General features: G+C 39.4%; 1 protein-coding gene across 5 annotated transcripts in view; it reads left to right on the forward strand.

Moving 5' to 3' along the window:
• The window catches only part of dennd1b (DENN/MADD domain containing 1B), an 89,203-nt gene that overhangs the window by 61,813 nt on the left and 11,667 nt on the right, over nucleotides 1-15,723 (forward strand). For 4 of the 5 annotated variants that reach the window (XM_057325052.1, XM_057325050.1, XM_057325047.1 and 1 more), the window contains 6 exons: nucleotides 101-202; nucleotides 7,840-7,965; nucleotides 10,014-10,115; nucleotides 12,984-13,074; nucleotides 13,526-13,566; nucleotides 14,472-14,510. In XM_057325052.1, the coding sequence (XP_057181035.1) occupies nucleotides 101-202; nucleotides 7,840-7,965; nucleotides 10,014-10,115; nucleotides 12,984-13,074; nucleotides 13,526-13,566; nucleotides 14,472-14,510 (501 nt within the window). The remainder of the gene's footprint in view (nucleotides 1-100; nucleotides 203-7,839; nucleotides 7,966-10,013; nucleotides 10,116-12,983; nucleotides 13,075-13,525; nucleotides 13,567-14,471; nucleotides 14,511-15,723) is intronic. The other variant, XM_057325051.1, reaches the window with a different exon arrangement.

Below are 15,723 nucleotides of genomic sequence, written 5' to 3' on the forward strand. Positions count from 1 at the left end.
ACTAAGTTGTTGAAAGACATTACAAATATAGGTGTGTATTAGGACAGATGCAGGACACAGAAATAGTGGGATTGTGTGTAACAGTGTGTGGTGTTTCTAGAGAGTGACGAGCAGGTCTCTGGAGGACGTGGTCATTTTGAATGTGGACACAAACACCCTAGAAAGCCCTACGGACGACTTGCACAACCTGCCCAGTGACGTGGTGAGTTCCCCCTCACACACACACACACAGTTATTAGACGTCTAAATGTGTATGTAATGACTACTAATGACAATAACTTACTCTGACATGACTCATAAAAATCGATTGCCTTTATTAATCGTTTTTTCAAATGCAAATGTCCCTGTCTGAGCCTTAGAGGGAGGTTTTAGATTTAACAGATTTAACACATCAACAGATTTAATTCACTTTTGGGGAGAAATTTTGACTATGGCTAAATACACACACAAAAAAGTACAGTATTTGTTTTTGTCAGTTTTAGTTAACGTCTAGTTAAAAGTTTGTGCTTAAAGTATAGCTATGAAAACCTCCACACACATACACACATTATCATTCTTTCTGTTTGTCTGTGTTCTAAACCCCCCCCTCTTTTTTTTTTTTTTTTTTTTTTTTTCTTTTTCACATTTTTTTTTTTTTTTTTTTTTTCTCTCTCTTTTTCTTTTTTATATATTCTCTCTCTCTCTCTGGTCAGAGGTGCACACCGAGTCTCTGTCCTCCCATCATTAGCACCGGCGAATCCTCAAACTGCGCTCTGCAAACTCGCCCTGCGCCGTTAAACGGCCGTCGCAATTTACCGGCCATCAGATCTCACAGCGTTTCCTGCCTTCATCTGATTTTTTTAATCATTATTATTTTTATTATTTATATACTTATTTATTTTCTGCCTGCCCAGTGGCTCATCTCACTAGAAGTCCTGGATTTTTTGAAGGCGCACAGAAGAAGGGGGCCAATTATTCGATTCTGCTTCGCAGCCACCTGCCAGCGCCTCCTCTCTTTAATTAACGCGTAGGTGCCGCGGTCAGTGTAACGGGAAGTCCGTCCAGCGTCGGGGTCAGAGACGCGTCCGTCATCGTTTCCTTTGAACGTAAAAAAGCCTCGTTTCTTCTTTTGCTATTTTTTCTTCCCGCTGGGGGGTGTGTTTTAACACCTCCTATATGACTCCGTGCATCCTGCTGCTGTCTGTCCAAGCAGAAAAATCCAGCCTGTTCCGTTATGCCATCTCAGCACTGGCATCCCATTTGTAAATTAAATTGCGAACCGAGAGCGCCGCGTAACAAAGAAAGGAGTCGGGTCTTTTGAAATTGACAGAGGGGAAAGAGGAAACTCTTTGTCTTTGTAGCGTGATAAATTAAGTGGCAGCTCGATGTTTGCTTTGATCCTCGCGTGCAATTTTTCATTGACTAATGATAGAGCATATTCTGCATATCATATTAAATTACCCCACCTGAATGTAAATGTCACCTACAGTAATATATTTATCACTGCGAAAATTCATTTTTCTCTCCCTCCGGTTGTCATACCTTTGGGGATATTCAAATTCGTTCATTTAAAATTCACATTTTTGATTCAAGGAATATGTTTTTTCCGTTTGCTACTTAAAGCGTCTGTCACAAGGCGTTTGCTACAAAAGGGGCTCGCAAATCAGACTTATACAAAAAATGTTAATTTACAGTAAGTATTACATTTTAATAAATCATTTAATAAAATAATTTTAATAAATGAATTTTCTCCATCCATTTGCTTTCGCTATAACTTTTTATTATTTAAGCTGCATGAAGCTTAAATTTGTATTCCCATATTTCTAACCGCTAAAAAAACGAATCAATACACTTTACAACTATAAAGCAAAATATAATATAACACCCCGGGGCGTTTCTTTTTTCTTTTTGTCTTCTATTGATTTAAGCCAAACCTTAAGAGACTCATCTAATTAAGTGTTTGAAGGCTTATTTTTACCATGTGGACTTGATTATTTTGAGAGTCCGAGCACTAGACCTGCTCTCAGACAGGTCAGGGGTGACAGTTGTCCCAAATTACCCGACTCTTTTTTTCAGACGGGACCCTATGCTGAGCTCTCCGCTGTCTGTCAGTTAATGGCAGTTTTTCCCAATTTCACACATAATATTTTAGATTTATTGACTATTAGAAACGCTACCACGCCAGTAGCGATTCCGTTCCGCGCAAACCTAAGGATTTTACAAATAGAGATAATAATTGGCGTGGCTGGGAGAGGATGTGGCGAGCGTTTGAAAATGATTTTTAAACATGGCTTTTATTGGAAACATCAGATGCGATGGGGTTGAAAGTCCAGTGTGCATTGTGTATTAGTTCTTGGTTTTAATCACTGCGCTCTGCGAGAACGTCACGTGGTGGTTGAGAAGACGCCGCTTCCATAAATCTCCCGCTTTAACGCACCTTTTCAAACCATATGTTCTTTTCTACAACGTGTGAAAAGAAGTTCATAATGTCAAAGCACTCTGAAGCGAGTACAGCAGGACTTTTCAGTAGTTACTGTAATGTTCCCTGTTCACGCTAACTTTTTCCTAACTAGCTTGAATGTATGTGTTGCTGGATTTTTATCATTTCATCAAGACGGCAAAAACGGAATTTATAAATATTTTGGACGTTTTAATGACGAGGTTGTTGAGTTTGCAAAAAAAAACAATGTTTGCTCTCTCACAAATAAATGAAGGTGTTTTCCTCCTCCTTAAACATTGCGAGACCGATTTTTTTATTTTTATAAATCAATTATAATTGGTTTGGTAGCGGGGTACAGGGTGTTTACTTCTTCAGTCATTAAAACCATCTAAAAATAGAAAATTATGAATCCATTGTGGTGCCAAACAGCACACGAGTTTCTCTGTTCACAGCTCCAGGATCAATCCGGAGATGTTTTTGATAAAATATTCCTTTTGACTTTATTACACTTGTTTAAGTTACGGCAGATCTATTGTTTACTTTTTCAGTTTCGCAGCCTTTTGCCGTTTTCACGTGTGCGTGTCATTCCCTTTCGTCTGTTGCACGCTGCTTACATTTGTACTTCCTGCGTTTGATTGTTTACCTTCTCAATCAACAATGAGAATTCTGGTTCGCACACCCACCTCGTTTATATTAAGCTTCCGAATGGAGGTTAACAAATTAATCGGAGAAAGAGCAATATTCCTGCGCCTCCTCCGAGATCCCACAACACGCTGTTTAATTGGGATTCATTCTTTTTTGTATCTGAGAGATGTCAGCTGACACAATTTCTGTTAGGAGAAAGTGGCAAAGTTTGTATGCAGGCCATCGCAAATAAAACCGAGCTTGTTCAGGACAGTTTGCAGGTCAGAGGGGACCAGGTGGGATTAATGCAGTGTCCAGCCCTCGAGGGCACCGCTGTTATTGGTCTACTGGTGAACTATAACTGTACTTCATTGGCCCTTTTTGCTTGACTTTTTTTATTAAATTAAGCACAGATGTTTTTCAAATGTAGTTGAAAATCATGTTTATTGTTTCAGCACGTTGTTTTAGTGCATTGGAAAAGTCTTCATGCATTGGCTTGTTCGGATTTTGGATTTTAAAAAAGGCACATGCACACTACTGCACATCCCGCATATTAAAACCGAATAACCTGCGCATTCAGCATGCTGATGTTCACATGTGTACTTGTAGTGATTGATTGGAGTAATTTGCTTTGTGAATAGTAAATCTGAAAGCGCGCAGTCATTTGTTGGTTGTGGATTTGTGTAGTTCTATTGCCGTTTTTTAAAACCTAGTCCTTGTTTTTTTTTAATAGCCCCATAAATCAACATTTTAATTGATTTATGCTAAATAAATATATCTTTTTATTTTGTCTTTAATGCATGCTGTGTGTCGAGGACCAGATACCGACCTGTTTTTTGTCAGCAATCCTTTAGCATCAGGTTTGAAATACAAGTCGTCTTTGTGTTGTTCTAAAAGGGTGCGAAATCATTGAGCGTGTACATACTTTTCAGCCTAGTGCACATCAAAAGATAGCAGGAGATTTTCATATCTATTTCTTTTTCTTTGTAGTCCTCTAATTGCCTCCCCACGGCTTTCCCTGGACAGAATCCTTAACAAAACATACTTTCCCTCTGTCTTAAAGAAGTATTTCACCCATATTCTGACTTAAGTGTGTTTGTTTTTTGACTGAGAAATATTACTATTGATTAACCTATATTTTAAAAAAAATGAATATTGTAAAGCTGTCATAAAATATATAGTTTTGTACGTTAAAGATTGAAAAATATTTTTTAAATAAACTATATTTTATCTATGATTTATTTTTTATTGAAATCATTTTTTCCCCGTTATGAAAAAAAGTGAAGAGACCGTTCCGAATTTTAATTTAATCAGCATTTCTAGACGTATTGTCAAATTTCGACAAAATCAAACCTCGGGAGTGACATAAAGTCATCCAACAGCAATGCGAAAGACTGACAGCATGACAAGGCACATGAAAACTGTGATAAAATTGTTTATCACATAAAAAACATTGTTTGGGTTTTCCTAAATACATGTACAAATATTACTGTTGTATTGCTTAAAAGTGAATATGAACTTTTCTGTTATATTGACCTGTTTCTCTCTCTTTTTTAAAAACAATATTTTTATTTGAAAAATATTGGTAGACATATTGTTAGTAGTTCACAGAATGAAACAAAAATGATAGTTTTACCTAAACGCATACCTATAAATAGTAAAATGAGAAAAATTGAAAATGCTCTTTGAAATGGTCTTTTTTTCTGTGGCTTTATGGATACTGGCTAAATGTATTTCCCTGCACGTGTTCTTTAGAAAGCTTTTAATGTCACTCCAAATATCCAGTTGGTCTGCTAGAGTCATCGAATCCATCAGCTCTACATTTATAAGTCTGAAAAAGTGTAAAGTGTACGTGTGTGTGAATATGACCGTGTACCGCCTGTCCACGGCTTGTCCGGTTCAATGAATTAAAATCCCTTGACCGTAAACAGCTCAGCTCTCGAGGAGGGACTGGCCAGCGTGTGTGTGCGGGCGTCTCAGCCCTGGTGTTCTGTTGAGACTCAGGTTGTATAATAGAAGCCCACCGCGGAGCAGATCTCCATGGCATCATCCTTTAGAACGAGAGACAGTGATGCACCTGCTAATTATCATCTCCAGCTGGTGAGTTAAATGGAGATCTGTTTTCTGGGCCACCTCTGACCCCGTGCTCTTTACTTGACTCACTTCAAACCCTGTCGGGGAGCCCATGCAGTAGAGTTTAATGAGGCCCTGTGTTTGCCCTCCGCGGGCTCGGCGAGTTAGAGGCTGCACTTTCATCCCTAGCCATCTTCACTTGATGTAAATTGAAAAGATCACAGCTATGGGGAGAAGGCCTATAGTGGAAAGGCCTTTCTGCATAGATTATGAATATCATAACTCAACATAACTCATCCCCCCCACACCCTTCTCCCTCGCTACCCACCTCCTACAATACTATAGTTATAATTGGACCCAATGGGGGACTTTTCCTTTGATCAGATCATAGGCTGAATGACTTTACACTAAAAAATGTCACTGCCAAATAGGTTTATCACCTGTAGAGCTAAGCTCCCCTCTGATGCCCCCCCACCCCACGCTCACTTCTTGTTAGCGGTTCTCAAAGTACGCTAGTTAATTAGTCCGACTGATCAATTACCGCCGACGCTTGTGCCGCCATCAAAAACCCATTTATTAAATTGAAGCTTATCACTAATGTTATGTTTAAACATCACGTCGGAAATTGCATTGTGGTGAACATTTTTCATTTGTAGTTGGTCTTAATAGTAAAATTTATTCATAAAAATAATATTAATAAAATTATAGTAAACCAATTGGAGTTTAATTTAACTTAATGAAATTAAACTTCAAAATGTCTTTTTTTACCTCCCCATACTTGCCTACTGGGTGTAGTGTGCACTCTCCCGAGTGCGAGTGGCATTTTGCTTTCTTTGATTCTTCAAAAATGAAGCCCTTTTAACGGATTGTTTGGGAAAAGCGAGAGAAGCGAGAAAAAAGGCAACTCATCAACATGAAATATTAATACGCCGACAACATTACATAAACACAAAAGCACTTAGCCAGCCTGAATATGGAGATGACACTTGCTAATTTAGTGCCGGTAAACTTCCCGTTTGATGCATCCGAGCATTCGCCACATCAGCTTGGGGACATTGAGAGAGAGACATGTCCCAGCAGGGATGTATGAAACAAAAGACGACAAACGAAATTTGGTCTAGACGAAGAACGCAGCATTTCGTGAACTGTCGAAAACTCGCCACTCGGTGTCTGTCTGCTATGAATCAACAGGTCAAGTTCTTGCATTCTTGTGCTTGAATGCCTTTTGGTAAACCGTCTCATGTGTGGTCCTTCCTTGATCTTCTCTAATGCACGAAACCAAATTGATTATTGGTACGCAAAAAAGGCGTTAGTATGTGTATATGTAAATCTCAGGCGTGCAGATGACTTGCCAGCAGATGGCTATGAGCAGCGCAGTAGTCCATTAGGTGAACCTTAAATTACCTCGATCAAGCACTGCTTCATGTGTTTGTGCACCGCTGTGGCTGATGGCAAACTTGGATGCCTTAATACAGAGCACTTGTTGTATCACAAAGCAGATATACTGTATATACATTTTGCAAATAGGCATATTTATCCCTGAATATAAGTCCTGAATGATACAACTGATTGTCTGAAATGATTTAATTTAGAGAAATAAACCTATTATAAAATGCACGTTTCAGGTTCTTGTAATCTTTTATTTAAACAATATTGATTACATTTTAATTTCATATTTTTAATACATTTTAATCAATCTATTAATCTTACATTGTGATCTTTTATTTATAATTTCTTATTTATTGAAACTTGTACTTGTGCTGTGAATTGTTATTTGCAAGTTTTTTTATAATAATAATAATAATAATAATTGTTATTCTTTTTATTTATTTCATCGTTATCATTGTTATTATTATTATTATTTAATTTGTAATTTTTTGTAAATATTATGAAGTTTCAAATCGTTTTTCTTTGAATGTCAAACTGTTTGACATTTACCAACTTGAGCTTGCTTTCCCCTGTGATATTATACCGATCTGACAGATAAGTTATTAATATAAAATATTAACACCGTTAAAAAGCTACTTTAATGCGTACATTAGTGTCTGAACTTTTACACATTGACATTTTATGTCCCATAAAACCGGAATGAATTTTAATTTTGAAATTTAAGAGGTGTAGATCATTGTCTGTACAAATTGCATTTTAGTTTTTTGTTAGGTCAAATAACAAAACCATACAAAAATGATCTCATCATTGACCCAAACGTCAGATTTCCTCAGTCGTCAGCTGGTTCCCAATACACCATTTCCACTTATGTTTCTTCCTGTCTGTGACTAATGTCAGTGTCTCCTGGCACAGGTCTGAGTCCTGTGTAAATGCTTTTAAAGGAGAACTAAAAGCAGACCATTGGCAGACAAAAATAATAAAAGCATGCGTACGTCAAGAGACTTAGAAAGTAGCCGGGTTACGAGTAAAAAGAAAGACCAAGATCCCCTGCCAAAGTCATTTTGCTCTCTGGTCCTTCCAAAAGCATCAGCGCCCCACCCCTGCGCACCCCGCCATTGCTTCAATTAACAGAGCAGCAGGTGCTCCGGAGAGATAGAAAGGCTTTTCTTTATTTCTTTCTCTCTTTTTCGTTTGTGGGGGGGGGTGACCTGTAAATGTGACACTTCACACTTTGAATGGCTTTGCCTGTTCTTCCACCAATTTCAGAGGTGTTAATTTAACTCTAGTCTCTCTCTCTCTCTCTCTCTCTCTCTCTCTCTCTCTCTCTCTCTCAGCTCTCCAGTCTGAAGAGTAAACTGAAAAAGCAGTCGACTGCTACCGGCAGCGGTGTGGCTCGGGCCTTCCTGCATGCACTGGCTGCTCTGTTCGGCTCGTACCGGGACGCCCTGAGATACAAGCCTGTAAGACTTCTGTTCTTTTCCGCAACCTATGTACGCTACATTAAATATCAACACATTATCACAACAAAATTTCAACTTGATAAAAATGACTATTTTACTACGGCAATTTCAACACAAAATAGAGGTTTGTATTTATATTACAATGTTTTTTAGTCTTCTACACATCTTGACATACCTAAAGTTTTGCAACAGCTCTGTTGAGAAATGAGATATTCTTCAGTCAGACACTTTAGTGTCAACGTTTACATCTCGTTTTACTACTGTAAAGTTAATGGGTGGAGTCAAACATGTTATTACATTTTTATGCAGATTTTATATGATTGAATTTGTAATTATATATAATATAATGACTCTAAGAACGTTTGACTTCTTTTTACGCTAAGTGCTGTCATTTAAAGCGATACCCCGTTTCACAGCAGAAAGAGGGAAAAAAGAGGAAAAGGGAAAACAGGTGAAGGGAAAGGTGGGCCTGTCTGTAACACCGAAATGTCAGATGTTGAAAAGCCCGGACTGTCTCTTTGAAGTTTTCTTTCAGACCCTTCGTGGTCTTCTCACACCCTCGAAACCCCTCAAATGTGCCTTTCGGTTTCGAACACGGCGTCAAGGAAAACAAAGTACGCTCACTCTTTGTCAAATATGGCCGTCTTTGTTGGCAAAGCAGAGAGTAATTGGTTTGTGTAGACCCACAGAGCGAAGATACATTATTGATGTTCCAGCGCTCGAGCACAAACTCGCCAGAAAAAAATACTCGCATGCTCAGACTGCTCAACTCTTAGCCTTCAAAGTAGTGCCTCATTGACTTCAAATCTACATGGAATTACCCCCTGTTTTTATTAGTTGTCTTGCCTTTTTAACAGAGGGCCTTCACTTTCTTTGCCATTTCTGGAGGCTTGAAGCAAGCTCAAATCTAGGCCACTTTTTTGACAGTCGTCCATTGCTCGTTAGGATTCTGAGCAGTCGAACAATTGAAAAGAAACGGCCTTTGTGCTGCTTTATTTTGATTCATATTTCAGTTGGTTTTTACCGAGGCAAAAAACGCCCGTACTCTTTGAAATGACAGCGTCGCAGTCAAATTGAGTGGAAATCATCGCATTAGTTGCCATCTTTTATTATTAAACCAGTAATTTATGCATCATTCCAGTGCTTCCCTCCTTGAGAACCCCCGCACGCATTCGAAATGCGATAGGGGTGTTTGATTTTACACATCCTGTATTTCACAAGCATTACTGTCATGTTCCGCGGTAATGGCTTGTCTTCTGCGCGCTGCATTTATAAAGAGCCCCGTCCATTGAAAGGGATCATCCGTTTGAAATACTGCGCTGCTTTATGGAGCCCATATGCTTTCCCATCAGCGCCTTTGCAGAACGCCGGCGTCTAATGGAGTTGTAAATGAAACAATGCAGGGAAATGATAATTAGCTCCCATGCAAGAGTCGGCAATCACCGACTTATATGGGTCGTTATCGTCTGATGCCTCATGGGCCTCTTTTGTTATTGACCCCCAAGCAGCGAGAACGGTGGAAGAGACGCACACATCAGACGGGTTTAAGCCACGCCCACGAGCTGTTATGAAAGCGAACGAGCGAGACACGTAACAAGAAATGCAATCGAGACACAATCATTGGTAAAACGATGTACAATTCTTTTTATGTTAAACAGACTATACTAAATCAATTGCGTAAGAATTTCGCAAGATTTCACTCACAATTTTTACAGAAATGTATTCAGCTCTAAGCACTAAGGGGGTTCGATTTAATGTAGCTAAATTATACCTGCCCATGTACACATGCTTCTTTACAAACAAGGGGAAATAATTACGAAATAAATGTTTGATCAACTTTACTTGGTAGCTGTTTTTGTAGTCGGTTTATGCGACTCTGAGAAATTGAAATGATGTAATTGGTTGCAACGGGTGATGATGTTAAACAAGCAAGTATATTCAAACAAAACATCTGCCTGCGAGTCTCGGATGAAGCATCGGCATTTGCAGCCGTTTTTAGCCGAACGTGGACTGTCTGTTGTCATTGAATCAAGCTTCCTTCTCCCCAGGGAGAGCCAATCACCTTCTGCGAGAAGAGCTTCGTGGCGCACCGCTCCAGCACCATGAGAAGTTTCCTTGAGATGGCCGTGAACTTGCAGCTCTTCAAACAGGTGAAGTGTGAAAAAATAAATATGCTTGTGCGTGTATAAGATGTTTTAAAACACAGTTTATCAAGCCATCTTGGATTTTTAAATACCATCTGACAGCAAAACAACAAAAATATGGGTTTCATATATTTTGTAAAGGCCTAATTGGTATTCATACGGTGTTTCTATTTATGACCTTTTTTGTGTTATTCTAAAAAAATTAATTTAAAACAAAAGGAAAAAAAAAAGACCTGATTAAGATCTGCACTCAACATATTGCACAGTAACCCATAGGAACTGTGGGAATTACTGTCTGTCTTTCACCCAAGGCATTTATTTATAGTCCTGCTATTCAGCCTTCACTAAAGTCTTAATTTATACCCGGAAAGAGCAGAATCGCTTTTAATCACACGTTGGTCTTAAGATGCATCATCAGCATAACTTCCCAAACCCCAGATAGTGTCCAACAGTTCAAAGACATCTCCACCTCCTGTGTGCAGTAGCTTCGGGAGAGCCCTTATCTCCAGCTTGGCCGTACCGCGAGAGGCCAGCACGGCTGTGCCCTCTTCTGACCATGAACCACATCTGCTTGGAGGCCAGCCCTGCCTAGAAACCAGTAGAGGCTGGCTGCCAAGAGATTGCGGGGGAAGTCTGTCAATGACGACCTGCTTTCTGTCTCCTAACCCCCCCCTCGCCCCGCCAACTCCTCTTCCAGAGCCCGATGCTAACTCGACATCACCCTGCCAATGAGAAGGCTCGCAGCGCTCTGGCATCTCTCCCTCTGTCTGTCTGCACGGGTCTTGTTAACCAGTTTTGTTCATCAGACTCTCAGCACTAAACGGAGGACGCCTTCAGACGACTTTGCTTTTAGAGCTTTCCTTCTTCAAATGTGATTTAAAAGTATGTAGTTGCTTGGAAACAAAATATACTCTAAAAATCTGGGTATAGGCTACATGGTTATCTAGGTGTAAATAAGCTACTGTACAGTTGGGGTAAACACCAAGAGCGATAACTATTAAGTTAAAGGTCCAGTGTATGAAACGTAGCGGCATCTAGCGGTGATGTTGCGAATTGCAACCAACGGCTCACTACCCCCTCCCTTTAAAAGCACTATGGAGGCTGACACAGGATTAAGATGTTGCATGTTTTCGCTTCTTTGCCGAACGTATTTACAAAATGCACTCTGTAGAGCAGTTTGTCCGTTTAGGGCTACTGTAGAAACAACACCTTGGACCTTGAATATACTAAAAATATATGCTGCGTCCCAATTCGCCTACTTATACTATGCACGAAAAGTATATACATTTTAGTGTGTAGCAAAACAATATGCACACACTGGGTACACACATACTAACACACATACAAACATATGCACACACATACTAACAGGAAGCGGAAGTGGCCGTTGTTGCCTTGACAACATTGTGGCCAATAACTGTCACACACATCAAAATACAGCTCTACTTTCCATTAAGGTATTTGTTCATTCCTTATTTCGTATGTAATGTTTACTGTATACTTGTGTTAATTTAGTGACGCATCAGTTATATAATTTATTAATGCAGTGGAGCTTCACTAAACTCCGCCTACTCGCGGTGAGTTGTGGGTAATAATTTAGCCGTAAGAGTTTGCATCGTTCTGCACTTCGAATTTCTACTGGAAGTAGCAGACCATCCGGGAATCTTTGGAATACTCTTTTCAACATACTACGATTTGGTACATACTACAGTAATTCTATTTTCGAATACTATTTAGGACAGATAGTATGCGAATTGGGACGCAGCAATAGTGTTTAGGATTTTAGATCTTCTTAAGTTTATCCTTAAAAGTACTAAAGATAAATTTGTATGTATTAAGTACAAAATTAGTGTGCGGAAAAAAGAGACTTTTACTCGATACAACCTCCACCATCATTCAAATGTTTTTACTGTAGATACCAGCCACAAACAAACAGACCCAAACAAGAATGCATTCAGGCACAGTAGAAGCGACGCAGGGAATTGATAGTCAGTGTCCAATTAAAGGGCTGAAGCGCGTGTCTGTAACGTGATAGTGGGACGGGGTTTCGGATGTGCGCTAATTTGGCCAAATCATGTGCTTTAATTGGGCTGCAGGGTGGAGGAGAGTGAACCTCTGGACCCTTCTCTCATTAAAGAGATTGTAATGATGTAAGCCTGTAGCAGCGAAATGCCCTGACACCTGGAGATGACCCCAGTGGGACTCCCGAGACCTGTCCTGGTCTAATGTTACTTCAGTGGTCCGATTAAAATGTTGTTCCTTTGCTTCAAATAGCACAGAAATCAAAAAAGCATATTACTGATTTATTAGCGTTGTTTGCTATAGCAAGCATTAGTCTCATGCTTGGGCATTTGACCTTAACCCTTAAGTCATTAAACATACATTTTTGACTTTTTATTAAAAAGCGACAGCGTTTGTGCATGCAGGACATGAGAGGGGACTTTCTAGTGACCTTGTAGCAACACCCTAGCAACCACCCACAGTACCCTAGCAACCATGTTTAGAAAATGTATAAATGTGGTTATTTATGATGATGCGTGTTCTTTTCTTTGTTTCTTCATTTTTAGTATTCTTAGAGAATTGTCGGAGGCATATTTTCAATGTTTAGTTTCAAGTTCATTTTCAGCCCCGTCATTGGTCTCGTTTTAACAAGCATATTTATTAGATCCTTTTTATGTCCTCAACGCGACAAGGAGGAAATTAAACTTCCCAAAAGGCATCGCTCACGCAACACTCTCCCCTGCCATGTTAATCCATCACCTGATGTAAATTACACACGCACACTCCGGAACAGTCTTGATGGAATTGTTTTGGTGTTGTTCTCCATCCCCCTTCTTCCTTAATAACCTGTGACGCTTTCATTTACGACCACAGTTCATTGAAGGCAGACTGGCCAAATTAAACGCAGGAAGGGGCTTTACAGACGTCTATGAAGAGGAGATCACAGAGGGGGGCTTCTGTAGAAGTGAGTGCCACCTCTCCATCTTTCAATGAGCGGAACAAAAACAGCACACACGCACAGACCACTTTCCCTTTTGAGCTTAAGAATTAGCTAGGAGCAAATGTGACATTTTACAAATGTGAAAATGTAACGTTTGAAGGGATGCTTGAGCCGAAAATTGAACCTATGTACATGTGGAACAATCGTATTGAAAGACATTGTGCCTCTGGTTTACATTATAAAAACAGTATGCTGTGCAATATTTCTTTTGCGTTCATCGAGGTTTGGAACAACAATGATGGCGAGTCAATGATGACGGATTGTTTCCTTAAATAAACAAAGCGGAGTCTGAGGGATTTCTGTATAATCGCATCAAAATCTTGTGTTGTTGTTAAACTCTGGTGATTTTTTTTTTTTAATAATAAATGGCTTTTATTCCGAGATGTTAACCCCCTTGTGCACCACTGCTTTTCAGGTAATTCAAGATCTTATCAACAGTGGATTCACACCAAGATGGTAAGCAGCAGGCAGTTCTTTTTTGTTCGTAACATTAATGTTAATTTCAGCTGAATAATTAAACTCCAAGCACTCGAGCACGTTTATTATTTCCCGCCGGTTGCAAACGACGAAACCCATCCAGCTGAGCGAATGGCATAAAGACGCAAAGCCAGGGAAGATGGTGCAAACCGTGGCGTGGGACAGTTAAGATGTCGAGACGGCTTGATATGATGTGACAGCCAGTCATTGGAGATGACACGAGACTTCTGGCAGGAAACACAGCCATTACTCGATAGATTGAACAAAAGAAAAGCCCCCTCTCTCCGCTGTCTTCTCACCTTTCTCCTCGTTGCCTCTCGCGCGTTTTCTGCCTGTCTCTTTGCTCACGCTGTCTTCTATCCGTCAGCTGGAGTTGAATTGGTTCTCTGGAGTGCCTTTTCAAACGGTTCTGTGTAAAGTTCAGACTTTTGTATTGACACAAATCCATAAGACCTGGTCTTGCAGATGTCACGTAGGAAGAGGCTTTGGGACGTGAACTCTACAACATCCTGAGATTTGAAGCATTAGCCTTGTGGCTGATCTGTTAAAGAGCGAAGACCAATGTTACCTGGGGGGTGGCTGACTAGACGAAACCAGACTAGAACATTGCTCGAGCGATGCTGAGAATGACCAACATGGCACTCGTAGCTGTTTATGAGTTGTGTTTAAGGGCAAGGCGTTTCCCGAATGCTTTGGGGCCAAAGAGACATTTTGGTTTGAGAAAGAAGGTGTTTATTTAGTTGTTAATGATTTGTGACAATAAATGGGTTGCGAGGTGTGAATTTATTGTGCGGACGATTTATTCGGCAAAACTGTTGTGTGGAATGCTGGCACTTTTTCAGGAAATTCGTATGTTCTCACTAAACGTGTTTTCTTTTGCGCAGAGGCAGAGGGCGAAACCAGTGGTAAAAAACCTTCAGATGGTGAGTTCACAGTGTAGTGCCCTTTGACACGGGACTTGTGTCTCTTTGTGTTTGCTGTAAGCATATTCAAGATCACGTTACTGAACACATCAAGAAATATGTTTGCATTTACATGCGCAGGATTATTCTGATTTTCCATAGATCTTCAAAACAGATTCATTTTTTCATATTACAGTAACAAGGATTTCAAAAACAATGTTGTACGTTTTGCATATTAAATATATTTATTCAAAATATGCACTATAGACGGTTTCAGCTGCAACAACGTAAACAAATGTTATGTGGCCCAAACTTAACTTCCGGTACACCTCCGCAAAGAATCAATTGAATCAACCGTTGAGTGGTTTTAATTTAATACTTAATACTAAACATTAATATACAATATTATATTCATATAAATTAAATGAAAAAAAAATCGTTTCAACCGAACACAGACTGGAAGTTAACTTCGGGCCAGTCGTGTGCGTCCGATGAAATGCTAGGCAATAGCAAGGTCACATCTAATTGCCATAACAACCTGAAAAACGTTCACTGTTGCTCCACGAAATACTTGTCAACCAAAACGTTTTGCATATTCCTCACCACTTGAATGATCTTTTACTTGTTTCGGATATTTTGATCATACTTTTAGCTACTAATAAAACTACTTCTGAGTTCATTTTACCATGGTTACTTAAATCTATTTAACAGATTTTCCCACAAAATCTGATTTTGCAGTTTCTCAGGCTATTTGCATGCTGAATATTAACAAGTGGATTAAATTACTGCGCAAAAACAATAAAAATGCTGTGTAATAAATGGCAAATTCAGACCCTTGCAGCTTTTTCAGAAGACAAATGCAAGAGAATCTGCTGTTTTTATGTATAGACCACTTTAGATGACGTAATCAACACGGTCAAGAAGTTGTTTCCTTTTTTTAACACTACACACGTTTGAACTGAATAAAACTGACATAACATATATAACTGAATCATAATGTTAAATGATTTAATTATATACTGTATGTAAGATTAAAAGTTAAAAAAAAAAAGAAACCGGAGGTGCTGCTGGACAAGTGTTTACATCTTGCAAAGTGGTCTATACCAAATAAATGATGTGATGAAAAATGATGTGCATGTAAATGTGATTTGGTCTTCTCCCCTCTCTCTCTCTCTCTCTCTCTCTCTCTCTCTCTCTCTCTCTCTCTCTCTCTCTCTCTCTCTCTCTCCCTCTC

The sequence above is a fragment of the Triplophysa rosa genome, linkage group LG25, assembly GCF_024868665.1.
Source record: "Triplophysa rosa linkage group LG25, Trosa_1v2, whole genome shotgun sequence".
Classification (NCBI taxonomy): domain Eukaryota; kingdom Metazoa; phylum Chordata; class Actinopteri; order Cypriniformes; family Nemacheilidae; genus Triplophysa; species Triplophysa rosa.